Source organism: Osmerus mordax, chromosome 25 (genome assembly GCF_038355195.1).
Source record: "Osmerus mordax isolate fOsmMor3 chromosome 25, fOsmMor3.pri, whole genome shotgun sequence".
Classification (NCBI taxonomy): domain Eukaryota; kingdom Metazoa; phylum Chordata; class Actinopteri; order Osmeriformes; family Osmeridae; genus Osmerus; species Osmerus mordax.
Genome location: NC_090074.1, coordinates 7,578,563 through 7,597,164, shown reverse-complemented (window position 1 = coordinate 7,597,164; position 18,602 = coordinate 7,578,563). Strand labels below are relative to the sequence as shown.

General features: G+C 46.5%; 1 protein-coding gene across 1 annotated transcript in view; it reads left to right on the top strand.

The window, feature by feature from the left end:
• Window positions 1-2,914: 2,914 nt before the first annotated feature.
• Window positions 2,915-18,602, top strand: part of tenm2b (teneurin transmembrane protein 2b) — a 125,322-nt gene continuing 109,634 nt past the window's right edge. Inside the window, exons 1-3 of the mRNA XM_067229340.1 lie at window positions 2,915-3,191; window positions 13,903-13,947; window positions 15,111-15,383. Coding sequence (XP_067085441.1) covers window positions 2,915-3,191; window positions 13,903-13,947; window positions 15,111-15,383 — 595 coding nt within the window. The remainder of the gene's footprint in view (window positions 3,192-13,902; window positions 13,948-15,110; window positions 15,384-18,602) is intronic.

Genomic DNA, 18,602 nt, shown 5'->3' with positions numbered 1-18,602 from the left:
TGTACCATCCTGTAACTGGTGTTTCAGCAAATCTATTTCAACATTGTAGGGGGTCAATATTGGCCAAACAACTGAAACTAATTCCCCTATGGTTTGAAGGAAGATGGGAAACTGAACAGTGTATTAACATTAACCAAATAATGCCAATACCAATGGAATTACAGTTATTCGACTCTATGGGTTAAATCAGAGCAAGAATGGTCAAAGTAAGGTTCAATAATATAATAATTTAATCATATTGCAAATGAATGAAATCAATGAAGGTTAACTCTTACCTACTCTACCATGATTATTGTAAACTAGAGATAGAAAGCAAGAGGTGAGGAAGAAGGAGTAGGACAAGCCAGAGCTGAGGAGAAGGTCTCAGGAGATCAAGAATCCACAGATGCTTCACAATTCCTTTTATACCCAAAACAAATAATAACACCACAATATTGACCCTTACTTATCAACATGACTAGCAATGCCACAGTAAGTTACACAATGATGTGTGAGAGCCATCAAGTTGAGACTCCATCCAGTAACTCCATATTTTACCATATGAGAGGTGGGGGCAGGTTGATAGCCTTACAAGATCAGCCTTTATTCTTCTGCCCTAATTACACCATCTCTTGGTCAAAATAGAAATTCAGCAAATTCAACAATTAATATTGATATAGATTATTGTTTCTACAATTAACATCACCTGTTACATGCATCCTCCTGTAACTGGTGTTCCAGTAAATTATCCTTTATTCTTCTACCCTAAGTAGGCCTACACCATCTCTTGGTCAGTTTTTGGCAATTCTTCATGAGGTGCAATTTGTACAACTCATTTACTTGTAACTGGGAATACATGGGATTGCATTACATTTCACAGTTCCACATGCAGAATTCACCTACCATTAAATGAACATATCACTGTATACTGCATCCATGCTCTGTTCAACAGGATCAGAATGTGCAAATCGTTTTTTATATTCATTATTCTCATAATGTCAGTGTAACTGACAATTCCACACAATGGGCGTATGTGAACCCCTCGACATGCTTGCGTGTAAAAAGGGCTATACAAATACAATTTGATTTGATTTGAAAAGCTTTATGTTGGGGGAAACTGCTATTACAAGTTGAAATAGGCACCAATTGATATTTACTTTGTATCATGTCGATATATGATTAAAACCAAGGTGACTTCGAGGCTACAATCACAAGCGTATAGCTTAAGCAAAATATGTCTTACCTGTTTGTAGTATGTTTTTATATTTAATATAACATTGAACATGCTATTTTATTAAGTCTCCCACTTTGTCTTCTGTAATATTAACGGTATGGACTGGCTATTACATCAAATGTATGCATTGACTTGGCAGTTTGTCTCCCACGCCAATTGTATACGCTGCTACAGCCGTGTTGCTTTTTCTCCGTAATATGTGCTCAGATTGAACACGAAATAAAACTTATATCTGAAGTGTGGTGAAGTAGGACAAGGTTTTTTGTTGCTGGGTGCCATGGTTGATCCCAGTATCAGAGCTCCATTGATGTTGGCTTTTAATAGTTCTCATGCGCGCGCTTAACTCAGAGTTGACGTACTCCGAGTTGAGTTAACAAATTCAAATCAGCTTTTCTGAAACGAGTTTTCAGAGTTTCCAATTTTAAAGTAACTCAACTCAGAGTTCAGGGTTAGGCTCAGAGTTTGTTAAACCCGCTACCTGGAATACCCCCCAGATCCTCTCCAGGGTTCACAGAGGACAGAACCACCCTCAACACATGCTGTGGTCAAGAGGGGGGGGGGGGGGGGGCAAGAGGAGGAGGGGGCAGGAGGAGGTGGTGGAGGAGGAGGAAGAGTAAGAGGAGGGGGGCAGGAGGTGGAGGAAGAGGGGGCATGATGGGGCAGGAGGAGGTGGTGGTGGAGGAGGAGGAAAAGTAAGAGGAGGGGGGCTGGAGGAGAATGAGGAGGATGGGGGAGCAGGAATTGAGATTGAGAGCTGCCTAGAAAGAGAGATCTCACAGGTGTTGTGTGGGACGGTGTGTGTGTGAGAAAGAGAGAAAGAGAGTGTGTGTCTGTGAGAGAGTGTGTGTGAGATAGAGTACATGTCCGCATCCATCTGTGTGTGTGTGTGTATATATATATGTGTGTGAGTGTGTGCTTTCATGTGTGCCTGTGTACGCGCGCGTGTGTGTGTAGTAGACCAACGTCTGTGCAGATCCACACTGAGTTAACAAAATCACAGCAGGAAGTCTGGAACCTTCTCTCACTGGAACGGCTAAACGACCAGACATGGATTTAAATGTTCATCTTAATGTAGTCAAGAAATGTTTTCGACTAAACATGGAAGCATTGAACGCATACTAAGCTGAAACCAATGCTGTTGTTTTTTGTTTGTGTGTTTGAACTGTTGAACTGCGTCACACTTCTGTCTTTTAGGTTTAATAGCTTCTCTTAAACTTTCCCACAGAAGTGCATGTACTTACAAACTCTCTTTCTCCCTCTCTCTCTCTCCTTCGGTCTCTGATTCTTTCTTTCCCCTCTCTTCCTTTCCTTCCCTCTCTCTCATTCTCCTTCCCTCTGTCTCCCCCTCTCACCTCTCTCTCCTTCTCCCCTTCCTTTGCTCTCTATCCCTCCCTCTCTCTCTCTCTCTCTCTCTCTCTCTCTCTCTCTCTCTCTCTCTCTCTCTCTCTCTCTCTCTCTCTCTCTCTCTCTCTCTCTCTCTCTCTCTCTCTCTCTCTCGCTCTCTCTCCTTGTCTGTCTCCTCTCTCCCTCTCACTCCCCGTCTCTTGCCTCTCTTTACTTCTCTCTCACTCTTGCCCCTTCTATCTTTCCTTTTTTTGTCTCTCTATCTCTCTCTCTCCCCCAGCCCCTCTCTAGGCAACAGTCTGAACCTGTCCTCAACCAATCACAGCTAAGCATCCCCCCCCCCCGGTTGCCGTGGAGATGGACCTGAAGGACAGGCGCCATCGCTCGCTGTCTCGCAGTGACATGTACAGGAAGGAGTACCATCACGCCACTTCCTGTGTGGAACATGATGAGGAGGGTGTGTGTGGGGGTCAAATGTCGTACAGCACCAGTGAGACCCTGCGTGCCCTCGAGCGCCCCCACCCCGGCCCCTACCCAGGCCCCCACTCCCACACCGGCCCCCAACCCCCCCTGAGATATGGAGGCTGCGTGGCTCAGCTGGTTCAACACCAGCATCAGGAGTACGTACGACAAGGTGAGATACCACCACCCCCCCCCCCCCCAGACTGGCAAACACACAGACAGATAGGCAGACAGACGCAGGCAGGCAGGCTGCATAATTACTGGTGTATATATATCTGTCAGTACGTGTTTGTGTGTGTGTGTGCTTTGGGCAGTCAGATCAAACAGGGTGGAGTTGGGCTGAAGGACACACTGTCAGATGGCTGCTGGCTTTATTAGTATCTGGGAGAGCAGAGATAAGCTGCATCATCATACACACACATTACACACACATAAAACACATACTCACACATTCTATGCTCTCACACCAGCACACTTATCTGTCGACTACACACACACATCACACACATTATTCTCGTCTCTCTCTCTCATACACACACACACACAGATTACAAACTATGTAATAATATATTAAAATATGAATACCAGCCAGACTGCGGGTGAAGATAAGAGTGTAGGGATCACAACCTTCCAGTCTAGATTAGACGTATCCAAGTCTCTACCTGACCCAGTATGTTCCTCTGAAGTCTGGTGCTGTGGTGCTGGTGTGAACCAATGACCACCAAGCTGTCAGCCTTCATATCAAAGACCAGTTGAACAAAAGCTGTAGCAGCTGTTCTTCTGTCTCCATCTTGAAGGGCTGGGGGACTGGAGGACTGGGGGAAAGGAGGACTGGGGGACTGGATGACTGGAGGGCTGGAGGACTGGGAGCTGGAGGACTGGGGGAAAGGAGGACTGGGGGACTGGAGGACTGGGGGAAAGGAGGACTGGGGGACTGGAGGACTGGGGGAAAGGAGGACTGGGGGACTGGAGGACTGGGGGACTGGATGACTGGAGGGCTGGTGGACTGGGAGCTGGAGGGCTGAGGGGCTGGAGGGCTGGGGGACTGGAGGGCTGAGGGGCTGGAGGGCTGGGGGACTGGAGGGCTGGGGGACTGGAGGGCTGGGGGACTGGAGGGCTGAGGGACTGGAGGGCTGGGGGACTGGAGGGCTGGGGGACTGGAGGGGTGGGTGACTGGAGGGCTGGAGGACTGAATGGCTGGGGGACTGGATGGTTGGGTGACTCGAGGGCTGGGGCACTGGGTGACTGAAGGACTGGGGGACTGGGGTCCTGGGGGGCTGGGGGACTGGAGGGCTGGGGCACTGGGTGATTGAAGGACTGGGGGACTGAAGTTCAAGTATTTTATTGTCAGATGCACAGAACAACACAGGGTCAGACTGGACACTGAAATTCTTAGGACAAGACAACGCAAAGCAACCTGGCATAACATAACATAAATACACAGAACATAGATTACATCTATGATAAGCTAAAATATAGTAAACCTCCTAATATACAAATAATATACAATATTCAATACAGTATACTAAACCTCTAAATACACATAATACACATAATAACCTATACTAACCTTATAAACCTATGCTAACCTAAGACAAGTGAAGTACAATAGTGCAATATTGCTGATAGTGCAACAAGTAGCTGAAAGTGACAGTGTGTAAAGTGACTAGTAGGGCTGGGGGACTGGAAGGCTGGGGGACTGGAAGACTGGGGGACTGAAAGGCGTGGGGACTGGAGGGCTGGGGCACTGGGTGACTGGAGGACTGGGGTGCTGGGGGACTGGGTGATTGAAGGGCTGGGGGACTGGAGGGCTGGGGGACTGGAGGGCTGGGGCACTGGGTGACTGTAGGAATGGGATACTGGGGGACTGAATGGCTGGGGCACTGAAGGGCTGTGGGACTGGGTGGCTGGAGGACTGAAGTGCTGGGGGTATGGGTGACTGAAGGGCTGGGGGACTGGAGGGCTGGGTGACTGGAAGGCTGGGGGACTGGAGGGCTGGAGGACAGCTCTGCTCCCAGTTTCCTCCAGCAGGTCTAAACTCATGCTGACCTCATGCTGTGAAACCGTTAAAACCCAAAAGGAATCCAATCAGAAACATTCAAACATAATGGTAAAAATGTAGCGTTGTTCACATAGTATTGTTAGGAGAGTGGTCTTTCTCTCTTTTTATCCCTTTCATGCTCTCTCCCCCCCCCCCAAGTTACATGACTCATATTGTAGCAGATTAAGGGAATTATTTCTCTCTCTCTCACTCCCCCCAAGTTATATGACTCATGTTGAAGCAGATGAAGTGAATCATCTCTCCATTCACCCCCTCGCTCTGTCTCCCTCCCTCTCTCTCACTCTCTCTCTCTCTTTCTCTTTCTGTCTCCCTCTCTCACGTGATTTAGATTGTAGCATGTAGCAGATTCATGTTATTGTTATGTTGGAGACTGAAGACTCTGCGAATGTACGTACATTCGCAAACGTAGCGTTATTAGCGCCATGGCCAACCCGCAGATTGCGCAGGCTGTGATACTTCAGTTTACGTCGTATTTACGAAACCTGCAGGTCATCAGGTAATCAGCGCCTTTCTCCGCCCACTATACCGTACATTGCGAGCATTTAAACGCGCAATTGAATGGGCCTCCTTCTTTCTCTATCATGGATCAGCCACCAAAGTCAAAACAGCAATGACTGTTTGAAGTGATCCTGATGCCAATATTTGTAATGTAGCGAAGAGTTTAACAACTGCTGGAATGGAATGTGAACGCTGAGTCGGAGATTCGATGTAATCTTTGATTTCTTCCAGTAACTGTAATTTTGCATGGCTGCTTAATCTGTAACGCGTAATGATTTTGTGTTCACTCAACTCAAAAAGTGTGATCCTTGTGGCAACAATTATTTTGCCTATGTCTTCGTCTTGCTCGGGTTACGGCTGCCATTTCACTAGGAGGCATATGCACATCCTGGTTTACGTCTGCTTTTAGCAGGCGGAGAATTTTCACCGCAAAATAGAGTTGCGCTTTCACAAGCGGGTTTTGTACATACCGCAGAATACATAATTACATTTACATTTAGTCATTTAGCAGACGCTCTTATCCAGAGCGACTTACAGTAAGTACAGGGACATTCCCCCGAGGCAAGTAGGGTGAAGTGCCTTGCCCAAGGACACAACGTCAGTTGGCTTGACCGGGAATCGAACTGGCAACCTTCGGATTACTAGCCCGATTCCCTCACCGCTCAGCCACCTGACTCACCTGACTCACTAATTAGGCGCACTTTACGCATCCCCTCCCATCTCTTTATGGGAAACTCCCACTTTCGCCTTGACCCTCCCGTGAATGCATATGCATGACACGGAAAAGCGCAATTTGCCATTTTCAGTTCCCGCGACAGGCAGTCTGCGCTTTTACCTCAGTGCGGCATGTTTGTACATACCTCGCCATGCTTTTACGCGCAAATTGCGAAACAAATACGCCTGAAGTGGGCGCAAAAGCGTTAGTACATGAGGCCCTCAGTCTCAGTGATGTGACCAGTCTGTTCCTACTCTCAGCAAAGCACACTTTAGCAGGCTTACTTTTGATTCCTTCATTACTGGTGTTACACCATCAAGTATTTGCTGCATGTTTTGCAGTTGTTCCAAAAGGACATGATTGACCATACACTTTTCTTTCTTTGTCTTCGTGTCTTTACCTGTAATTCAGAAAAATTGGCTTTAGCTGGGAGAATACAAGGATGTTTTTGCTCAAAACTCCAGGAAGTCATTTGTACTCTACCTCCTATTCACAATATTCCTTCTTCGTCAAGAAAGGGACTTAGTGCTTTGATTTTCAATGGTTGACTAATTTCTTTTCCCTTCGTTATTTGCTCTATTTCATGGCAGAAGTGTTGAATTTGGGTTACTTGTATCCAGTATCATTCAGAAGCATGGATTTCCTCAGTTGACAATGCTTGTTGTGTATTCAGGAAGTTTTGCCTTACTTCATGTTTATTTTCAGTTTCATCCTTGACGTCTATTAGCAATTGTGGACCAGTCTACCCCATGAATTAGAATTCAATTCATAGTTTTCACGTGACGTCACGTTACAAGGGGCACGCCCCCTTGAAGGGCAAAAAAGACTTTCCGCTGCCCGCCACCCTTTATAAAGTCATACATTTTCTTGGAGTCTGTTGCCTTTGTGTTGCCAAAATTCCGGATAGTTGTTCTATCAGATGCAGTAATCGAAGAGGAGACAAGCCTGGGCTGTGTTTCTTTAGAATTTCGTCCGATGAAGAAAACCCAGAGAGGAGGAGATTGTGGATTTGTGCCATTCTCCAGGGAGGGCAAACAATGCCAGCCGTCCAAATATACACGTATTTGCAGCTAACACTTCATCAAGCTCAAGTAAAGTTAAACACAAGAATATACAGGTATATTAATGATGGTATTTTTTGCCATAAAACACATCTTTATGTAATCGGTTTGACAGTTTGTTGTGTATCGAGGCGACCAACTGCTGTGGTCGTAGTGAGTTAAAGTTAGCTAGTTAGCTAAATAGTTGGGTTGTTGTGTTAGGCACAACTAAACTCAAAATGCGTTTGGAATTAAATGATTTTGAAATCCCTTTACACCGATACTCAACTGAATGTAAAACAAAGACATTGTGTGAGGCTTGTGTTAAGACTGATTGAGGTTGTAATAAGTAAAAATTAAAGGAAAAGTTGACTTTCCGTTTGAATAGTTAGCCGTTTTTTAAGAGAGAGAGGGGTTAGCTAGTTTACACTAATGATATCACAGTCATCACATATATAAAAACCTTGCGGTTTTTAAGGGCAGAAATATGGCAGCGGGTGCTGTATATGGAGTTCTTATAGGAATAAGAACTCCTAAAAACTCGAATCTGGGCAAGGTGATTTTAGGAGGCCACTCTGGTCTTTGATGCTACAAGACTAACTGCACACACACCGTCTGCTGAGATGGTGAGCATGTAGACATACTGCATTATTGCTGGCGTCTGTGCATACATGAAGTTCTGTTGTTACACCCTCTGTACCGATTGCGAAGTCATATTTTCTGTGTATTGACGGTGTTCTGATGCTTGGCAGCCATTGCTTGTGCACACCATTGCTGCCATTGACCGTGTAGATTGTCTGGTAGCTCCTCGTCCCATTCTAATCCATGTCCCCTTATTCATTGGAAGAGATGCTCAAGAAAATACAAGCTTCTGATTGCAACATGCTCCTTTTCGTCTTTTTTTTTTACCAGTAAGAATTCAAGTAGATTACTCAGGTCAAATACGAAATCCTCTGGCTCAGTTCGCCATGACAGTCCAAGAACTTTGAGTACAATGTTTTGATTCTTTATTTCAACATTAACAGCTTCTGTGTTTTCCCTCCATAAATACTTTAGTTCGTGTGAGTTTGTTGTCCACTCCGATTCATTCCTGCATCTTGGAGTATCTCTTTCGTCTTCATGGGTTTTTGCTGGAAGTTTACTGCGGATTGTGCATTCTATGTACCGCATATCAGGTCATCTACGTACAGGTACTCATTCAGAGTAGATGTAACTTCTGGATACTTATACTATTTTTTTAGATGCTTTCGAAAGTTAGCTGCCAAAAGGAAGGGACTTGAAGCTCCACGTTACTTTGTAACCCCCCAACACTGCTGCTAAATGACTAAATGTAAATGTAAGAGAGAGAGTGGCAGCTAACGGCATACTGGCCATTCCTCTGCGCAGTGCTGATACGCTGTGCTTCTCCCATTTGGTGTGTTCTTTAGCGCTATCCTTGGCCCTTGTACTGGCAGTGCACTCGCTGCAGTCTGCTTACTTGTAGGATGTAAGTCATCAAGTCCTCCACTTTCCAGACATCGTCTTCTTCAATTTGTTTACTAAACTCTTGCGTCTTATCATCAGGAACCAAGGTGTCGGACACCACTCCCATGGAGGCCAAGCTGTCATCACAGTTGTCTGAGTGCCCTGATGTCACTAGTGCTGCTTACAGGGTTGAAATTCAACAATTTGATCATGTGGGCATTTATGTCAGAATATTTTTGCATCATCCCCAATATAGCTAGGTAGCTATCTATCTACTATCTATAGCTACCTAGCTATATGAGGAAAGACGCAAAGAAACTTTCTGGTATTACGCGTCTTAGAGAACCAGTGAAACTGTATGAGGAGGAGATGGACGATGAGTTGGAAGCATTTGATTACATTTTAGAAACAGAGACAGAAGACGCAACAAGGCTTTTGAATATGGCTCGAGCAGATAAGGGAGAATACAGTGTACTTGTTCGGCAGATGCAAACATGGATGAAGAGATGCATTTAAAATGTTGCTGGAAATCCTAACTCTGTGATCATGCTATCTTCATGGATCGCCTCCAGCAATGGGTTGGTATCCATAGTGTGGCTCTACAGTGGTTCCACTCTTATTTGGAAGATCGAACCTTTTCTGTTAATATTGTAAATATTTCCTCCTCTTTGGCAGCGATTACATGTGGAGTACCACAAGGTTCAATCCTGGGTCCAATTCTATTTTCTTTGTATATGCTCCCTCTGGGCTCCATTCGCCGTAAACATAATATACCATATCACTGTTATGCTGATGATACACAGTTATACTTACCATTAAAACCAGGTGATACCAAATCTCTGGTGTCCCTTTTTGATTGCCTTAAATATATCAAGTACTGGATGGCTAAAAACTTTTCCAACTTAATGAGAGTAAGATGGAAATGATTGTATTTGGTACCCCCAGATCAATTGATGATATTTTTTTTTTAATGGGGCCCTTGTCCACCAATGTGGGTGTTACCTTTGATTCAGCACTAAAATTTGACAAACAAATTAATTCTGTTGTCAAAGGTAGTTTCTTTCATTTAAGGACTATTGCAAAACTCAAATCTTTCCTCTCTTTCAAGGACTTGGAAATTGTTATTCATGCACGTATATCGTCTCGAATTCATTATTATAATTCTCTGTATTATTGTCCCGATGGCTGGCTGGTAGGTAGACCCAAACGCAAGACTCAGAACACGGAATAGGTTAACAGTGTTTATTTGTAGAATAATAATAGGCAGGGGCTGGTCGTAGCGGAGAATCCGGGGGGGATGATGGATGGATGAGACTGGTCGGATGATACTGGTCAGAACTGGAGTTGGCAGAGGTAGGGATCGCGTCTAAAACATACAGAAAACAAGGTTACTGACAGGAATTCGATTATCTAAATCTCTTTCGGAATACAGACAGGAGCCGACTAACGTGAGCTAATAGCGACGTTGAACTGGCGAAGAGTGGATGTGGAACCGGTGTTAATATCCAGATGAGTTGATGAGCCGCAGATGTGATTGGTTAATAGACGGAGTGTGTGGACAGGAATGCAGGAGCCTGTAATTGGAAATCTAAAAGGGACCGACAGAGAAAGAACAGACAGACAGAAAACGAAAAGGGCAGGTCCAGGCCAGGGATATGACAATTATGGCATTTGTCAATCATCATTATCACGCCTGCAGCTTGTCAAGAATGCGGCTGCTAGAATTGTGACTGGTACCAGGAAGAGGGACCATATATCCCCGATATTGGCCTCTCTTCACTGGTTGCCAGTCAAATATAGTAGAATTGATTTTAAGGTGTTATTACTTGTTTTTAAAGCTTTACATGGATTGGCTCCATTGTATATTTCAGATCTTCTTATGCTGTATCACACTTCCAGGCCCCAAGCCATTCCACAGACTCGGATAAAAATAAAAGGTTGATCGTGCCTTTTCAGCTGTAGCCCCTACTCTGTGGAATAAACTGCCAATTTTTATCAGGTCATCCCCCCATCACCGAGACATTTAAGTCTCGTCTTAAAACATATTTGTATTCTTTGGCTTTCGAGTCAGTTTAGGGTGCTTATTGTACTGGTGTTGTTTGTCTGTTGTTCCTACTTATTGTTGTTTTGCCCTATTTGATGATTTTGTACAGCACTTTGGTCGGCATTGGCTGTTTTTAAATGTGCTCTATAAATAAACTGACTTGACTTGACTGTGTAACTCCTCCCTCTGCCATCCGACTAATCATTGTTTTTGCGGCTCTGCGTACGCGTAACTGCGCGCTTTGAGATGTTTTAGCTGGTGCGATCTTGCTGTGCGACCTTGCTGTGCGACCTTGCTGTGCGGCTCTCTGTGGCGTCCGCAAACCCCACGCAGACGAGTTTGACATCGAAGCATAAACCAGGCTTAAGATGCACCAGTATATCCATTGTCTTCTTTGTTCTTGCAAACTTTCAATAACTTTTCCCTTCCACGGCCATGTAAACAGTTCCGTTATCCCTGGTTTTGGCACCAATTTTTGCAGTTGTTCCTTTAGGACAGGAACGACCAGACACTTCTCTTTGCGTCAACTTTCTTCCAGATTGGAGGTATACAGCTCAGGTTCGTTTTACCAAACATTCTAAAGAAAACCCACAAATCCCTCTGAAAGTAAATCATTAATATAATTCAGGTGTGGTCTGATGTCACAGCTCCACTTCGCCATTGGATGCGTTAGATTTCATTTTGAGTGCGCACCAGCTTTCCAGCTTGGCTGTCACAAACATACAACATAATAAAAGATATGTAACCCATGTATATGTGCTGTAACACATGTGTGTCTTGCTTTAATATTCAAAACATATCTCCTTTCCTTTTCCCCCCTCTCCCACTCTTCCCTCTCCTCCCTCCTTTCATTTCATCTCCTCCTCTGTTCTTCTTTCTCTCCTCCTCTCTTCTCCTTTTTGCTCTTCTAATCTTCTCACCTCAGCTTTTCTGGTCCCCTTCTTGCCTTCCCTTTTCTCTCCTTCCTCTCCTCCCCTCCTTGTCTCCCCTCCTCTCATTTCCCCCCCTCCTCCATCGTTTTCCCTCCTCTCCTTCTCTCCTTTTCCCTATTCTCTTCCCTTCTACTCGCTTCCTACACTCTCCTCCTCTATGCTTTTATCCCCTCTCCCACCTTCTCCTCTGCAAGGTGAGAGAAACACAGGGAGAGAGCAGAGATAATTATCCATGAAGGTGAGAGTTTGTAAGAGACAAATGGTTTGGTCCAGGTAGAAATGAAAGGGAACGCAGCAGAACATAAACCCGTGCCTGACACGCCCCAGCTGCTGGGCTTTCTAGCTTTTTTTTGCGGGGGCACTTGTTTCAAACTCTAGCCCTGCACTGCAGTGTGGCTACTCCCTGGTCAGTGATGTAGGTAATGTCTCAGTCAGATGGATGAGGACATAAAGCTGTCAACATGTACTATCTTCCCTGCTCCGGACTGCTCTTGTGTGTGTTTGTGTGTGTGTGTGTGTGTGTGTGAGAGAGAGAGAGGACCATATGGTAGGTGATCTAAGGGGAACCAGGAAAAAATGTAACAACCCTGGCTGATGGGAAATGATGCTCAGTGCACACACAGAAACACACACGCATACACACACATGCATGAATACACACACACACGCTCACACACACATACACACGTTCGTTCGCTCGCACACACACACACACACACACACACGTACACACACACACATTGCAGAACACCCCCTAGGGTCCTTCCCTTGCTCCCAGCAACAGCTGCGGCTCCACTCCTACACCCCAGGTCAGCCCCAGAGCCCACCATTACCAAAGAGTCTGTGTGTATGTGTGTGTGCGTGTATGAGTGTTTGTGTATGTGCTCCACAAGTTTGTAGTCATTTTAACAGGGTTAGCAGACTTTGGGATCTAAACTGTAACCCAGTAGCGTGATAGACACACACCAAAGTTATTTAATATACGCATTTTAAACCACAGTCTTGCAAAGTAAACATTTGTGTGTGTGTGAGTGTGCAGGCAGAGCGGCTACCAGTAGGATGTAATATTGATGCTGCTGGGGCTGGAGCTCTGTCTCTGTGTGTTGTGTGTGGGTGTGTGTGTGTTTGCTGGGGCTGGAGATGGGCTCTGTCTGGGTCGACTGATGGAATATGGATGAGCAGGAGGGTAGAAGTATAACAGGAAGAGGGGAAGAGAGAGGGGATACATTTAGTCATTTAGCAGACGCTCTTATCCAGAGCGACTTACAGTAAGTACAGGGACATTTTACCCGAGGCAAGTAGGGTAAAGTGCCTTGCCCAAGGACACAACGTCATTTGGCACGGCCGGGAATCAAACTGGCAACCTTCAGATTACTAGCTCGATTCCCTAACTGCTCGTTGAGGGAAGGTGAGGAGAGGAAGGAGAAAAAAGGGAAGGCAAGAAGGGGACCAGAAAAGCTGAGGTGAGAAGATTAGAAGAGCAAAAAGGAGAAGAGGGGAGGAGAGGTGGGATGGAGAGAATGGGGGGAGAGACAGTTAACCAGTCAAACAGCCTGCCAGCCAGTCAGTTACCCAGTCAACCAGTCAATAAACCAGTCCAACAGCCAGTTAACCAGTCACTCAACCTGCCAGTCAAACGGATAAAGAGACACATACATATATAGAGAGAAATGAGAGAGAGAGGATCGAGGGAGAGACAAAGCAGTGTTCTCATTTATAAAATACTTTCAGACAAATGTTCCTCCATCAGACCAGCAGCCTGGTTTCACACTAGAACCTGACCCTAATGGGACACCGTCCCATGACACACACTCGCTCACACACACAGTACGGAGTGGAGAGGGAAGGGATTGGGATTAGCCTCATCCTCCTCCAATGTCAGAACCTCAGAACCTCAGGTCTTTCAAAGCTTTCAGAACCATTTGGAACCTCAACCTCAGAACCCTAAGAACTTCAGAACTCTGAGAAACCCAGCACATTCAGAACTTCAGAAACTTCTGAATCTTCAGCACCTAAAAAGAACTTTTGAACCTTCACAACCTCAAAACCATCAGGTCTTCAGATCACTCATCCCCAGAACTTTCATGGCTATCACAACCTGTGGCATGTGTGTGTTCTGCTTCCCCAGCCTATGTGGAGCTGGCTCCTGTTGGTATCAGCTACTTCCTGTCTGGCATGCACTGTGCAGGTACGTCACCGTGACCCCTGACCCCCACGTTCAGACCTGCACAGAGACCTGACCTTCTCACACCTCAGGTGTACCCCACCCCCATCTGTTCATACAGGTGTACCCCTCCTCTCTTACCTGTCCATACAGGTGTACCCCCCCTCTCTTACCTGTCCATACAGGTGTACCCCGTCTCTCTTACCTGTCCATACAGGTGTACCCCCCCTCCTACCTCTCCATACAGGTGTACTCCCCTCTCTCCTACCTGTCCATACAGGTGTACCCCCCCTCTCCTACCTGTCCATACAGGTGTACCCCCCCTCCTACCTGTCCATACAGGTGTACCCCCCTCTCTCCTACGTGTCCATACAGGTGTACCCCCCTCTCTCCTACCTGTCCATATATGTGTACCCCTCCTCTCCTACCTGCCCATACAGGTGTACCCCTTCTCTCTCCTACCTGTCCATACAGGTGTACCCCCCCCCCCCCTCCTACCTGTCCATACAGTTGTACCCCCCCCCCCCCCCCTTTCCTACCAGGAGTTCCCCACATACAGGTAATCCCCACCCTCCTAATGTGACCTTTGACCTGTCTGGTTTGACCTCCCCTGACTCCAGGACAGAACCCTGTTTCCTGCTTCCCATTCTGAGAGGAGTGTGTTCCCCTCAATGAAGAATGTTCTAGAACTGGGTTGTTGTTTTGTCTTGTAATGCCTGCTCAACACCCACTGGTTCTACAGCTGCTTGCTATTAAATCATTAACTTTGATCTAATTAAATTTGTGCCAATCTGTTCATTTATACATCAATTAATTATCTGACTTCCTCCTCGTCAGCTGATGCTGGTGGACGGATTATATCCCAGAAGTAGTTTTAATCAGAAGAGGAAACCGATTGGCTGATTACACTTTCCTGCTGAAAGCTAATTGGTCCAGGTTGTTTTATTGAGAATCTGAGATTCAGACTGTAATTTCCGGTGACTGTGTTTGAGAGGGAGTGGACATCTGCACACACACAGACATGCACACAAACTACACTTCACACACACACATTCGCACAAACTACACACGCCAGAGACACACACACTCACAGACACACGTACACACCCTCATCCACAACACAAGTATACACACACACACTCACCCAGACTGGTGTGGTGTTTGTGTGTCAGGGAGCTTCACGCTGGCAGAGCTGGGTGTGGGGGAGTCCCCAGGCCTGCAGGGGGACCTGAGCCTGCTGCAGCACAGCTACGCCCTCAGCAACGCCTCCGACCAGGACCCAGACTCCGACCCCGAGGGGGTCATGACCCCGGAGAGAGCCGTCCAACTGTGGGCAGGGGGTCACGGGCTCAAATCCCGGCTCAGCTCCAGCCTGTCGTCCAGAGCTAACTCTGCCCTCACGCTGACAGACTCGGATAACGAGCACAAGACTGACGACGAATCAGGTAGGAGAGAAGTTCTGCTGGGTCGTGGTTCTGGTGTGTCCTACTGTGTCCTTGTGTGTTCTGCTGTATCCTGGTGTGTTCTGCTATGTCCTGGTGTGTCCAGGTGTTTCCTGGTTCGTCCTACTATGTCCTGGTGTGTCCTGCTGTGTCCTGGTGTGTCCTGGTGTCTTCTTCTGTGTCCAGCTGTGTTCTGCTGTGTCCCACTGTGGTGGTGTGTTTTAGAGTGTACTAAAATGTAAATGTACTAGTGGTGTTCTAGTGGGTTCTAGAGTATCCAAGTGGTGTTCTTGAGTTGTGTAGAGTGTTGCTACTGCTGTTCTCCTCTGCTATCTCACCTATTTACACACAACACACACAGCCACACACCCGCCAGGCCCCTAGGTGTTATCTCCAGGGAGGAGGTTAGTGATGGCTATCATCCCAGGGGCGCTGCTGTGGGAGACTGAGATGGTTGTGTGTCTAATTAGAAAGATGCTGTGCACGCTGGCCGTTGTCCCGGCAGCGCAGAATGATTCCGCCACTTGATTCTGTTAGGCCGACTAATGGCAAAGTGGAGTTACGTGGTTGCTAACACACACACACACACAGTTCACACGTCACTGTGGTGCAACAGCCGTGGTTGTGGTAGTCGTCGGCAGTTACACACGGACAATCTTGCCCACACCTGGGCTCAAACCTGGCACCTCCAAATCTGCAAGCGTGACCAGCTACACCACTACCAGCTACACCACTACCAGCTACACCAACCACTACCAGCTACACCAGCTACACCACAACCAGCTACACCAACCACTTCCAGCTACACCAGCTACACCAGCTACACCACTACCAGCTACACCATCCACTACCAGCTACACCACTACCAGCTACACCAACCACTACCAGCTACACCAGCTACACCACTACCAGCTACACCAACCACGACCAGCTACACCAGCTATACCACTACCAGCTACTCCACTACCAACTACACCAACGAAAAGCTATCAATCCTCAGGCATGGGTGGTCTGTGTACATACTTGAAGAGTGAGTTTAGCCAATTCACACATACACACCACACACACATAAATACACACGCACATACCCAGACTCTCCACACACAAACATGTACACACACACACTCACACTTCTCTTACATCCATGTACAGTATTAGTTATGAAAAGATCCAGAGCTTATCCCTAATAAATGCCATGCTGTAATCCATCAAGACGTGCATTCTGTGTGTGCCTGTGTGTGTGCGTATATGTGTGCCTGCCTGTGTGTGTGTGTGTGTATTTGTGTGCCTGTGTGTGTGTGTGTGTTGAGTGAATTAAAGACGGGCTCAGCAGAGCTTCAGACACTAATGCATTCTCACCATGGGAGCTGATTAATAAGGACAGAACTGAGGGCGTGTGTATTTGTGTGCACATGTGTGTGTGTATATGTGTGTTTATGTGTGTGTTGAGGGCAGTCCTGTCCCATCTCATTATCACCTAGTTGTATTTCCAAGTAGTTCTGGGGTCACAGATGGGCTATACACACACACTCATTAACACACACACACTCTGACTCACAATCTCACATTCCCACGCATTTTCACTGTCGTTATTTCTCTCTCACCTCTTTCAGTCTTTGTCTGTTAGAGAGAGAGAGACACACGCACACACAAACTCCCAGCGCAGGCGTAACCTGTCACCATCCCAGTGTTGGTTCATCCGTGCTGTCACTCAGTCACACACATCTGAGCCTCCATGCTCTCCATGGCAACCTCCCATGGCCTTCTGGGAGCTTGCTGTCTGATAGAGAGCAGCACAACCCCCCCCCCCCAACACACATATGCATATATACACTCACATATATCTATACACACACACATTCATTTACACACACACTACCACAATGGTGTAGAATAACAAAAGAGATATTAGCATTCAGAAGCCCTCACTAGATCAGGAGCATTTGACTAGAGGTGTCAGAATGATTTGTGTGTGCATGTGTGTGTGTGTGTGTGTACTGACTATATCTGTACTGACTGCTTCTTTGCTGACTGTGTGAGTGTGTGCCTTTATCAATCTCAACAATTGTGGCACACACACGACAGGAAGCAACGGATCACACACGAGCCAGAGAGTCCGCCGCCCTTTTCTCCATCCATGTTGTCCTTCCTCCCAGGGCAGCCAGAGCAGTGGGCAGTCATATCAATTGTACTCTGGGACCAATTCCAAGCGCTCAAGCCCATGTCTTGGTCAGGGACAGGACCAGAGAGAGATCTTCTCTGGTTGTTTTTCTATTGGGGTTCTTTGTGGAGGAAACCCATGTGAGCACAGGGAGAACATGCACAAGACACTGTCCCACTATGCCACAGACACTGTACATTTGTATACTGACTGTACAAGTACTGGGTGTGTGTTTTGACTGTGTTCTGACTGTGTGTGTGTGTTTATGACGATGTGTACTAAAGGGAAGAAAGAAAGCTTCAACTTTATAAATGGGTCAATAAGTTTGTTTTCCAGTCATCAACTAACAGTGACATGTTCCGTTGTGTGTATCAGTACATGCTGGTTGTAGTTGGTTCAGATGGAATGTGGAGTTGACAGCCCAGAGAGAAGCTGTGTGAGTGAGAGGATGGACAGGTGGGCTTGTCAAACTAGACACAGCCCTGTCTATAGAGGCCAATTGTTGCTACATGGTTGCCAAGACAACCAATTTACCCCGAGAGATTTGGCAAACTCCTGGTTGTGTGTGTGTGTGTGTGTGTGTGTGTGTGTGTGTGTGTGTGTGTGTGTGTGTGTGTGTGTGTGTGTGTGTGTGTGTGTGTGTGTGTGTGTGTGTGTGTGTGTGTGTGTGTAAAACTCCAGGAGAGAGTTTCCTGAGTTGATGTTCACCACCATGATAGGAACAGGAAAAGGAAGCCGGAGACTAGTGATGCGTTTCCTGTCCACAGGTGTGACAGTTGTTAATGATTCTGCTAATGGATTCTTTTTCCTCCACAGTCCTCTGTCCCCCCTCTCCCCTTCCTCTCTCTCTCTTGTTCTCTCTTTCTCTCTGTTTCTCTCTTTCTCTAAATCTTTCTCTCTATTTCTCTCCTACTCCCACTCTCTCTGCTTCTCTCACTTTCTCCCCCCGTCTCTTTCTCTCTGTCTCTTTCTGTCTCTCTCTATCTCTCTCTCTCTCCCTCTCTGTGTCTCTCTCTGTCTCTCTCTCTTTGTGTGTCTCTCTCTCTGTGTGTGTGTCTGGG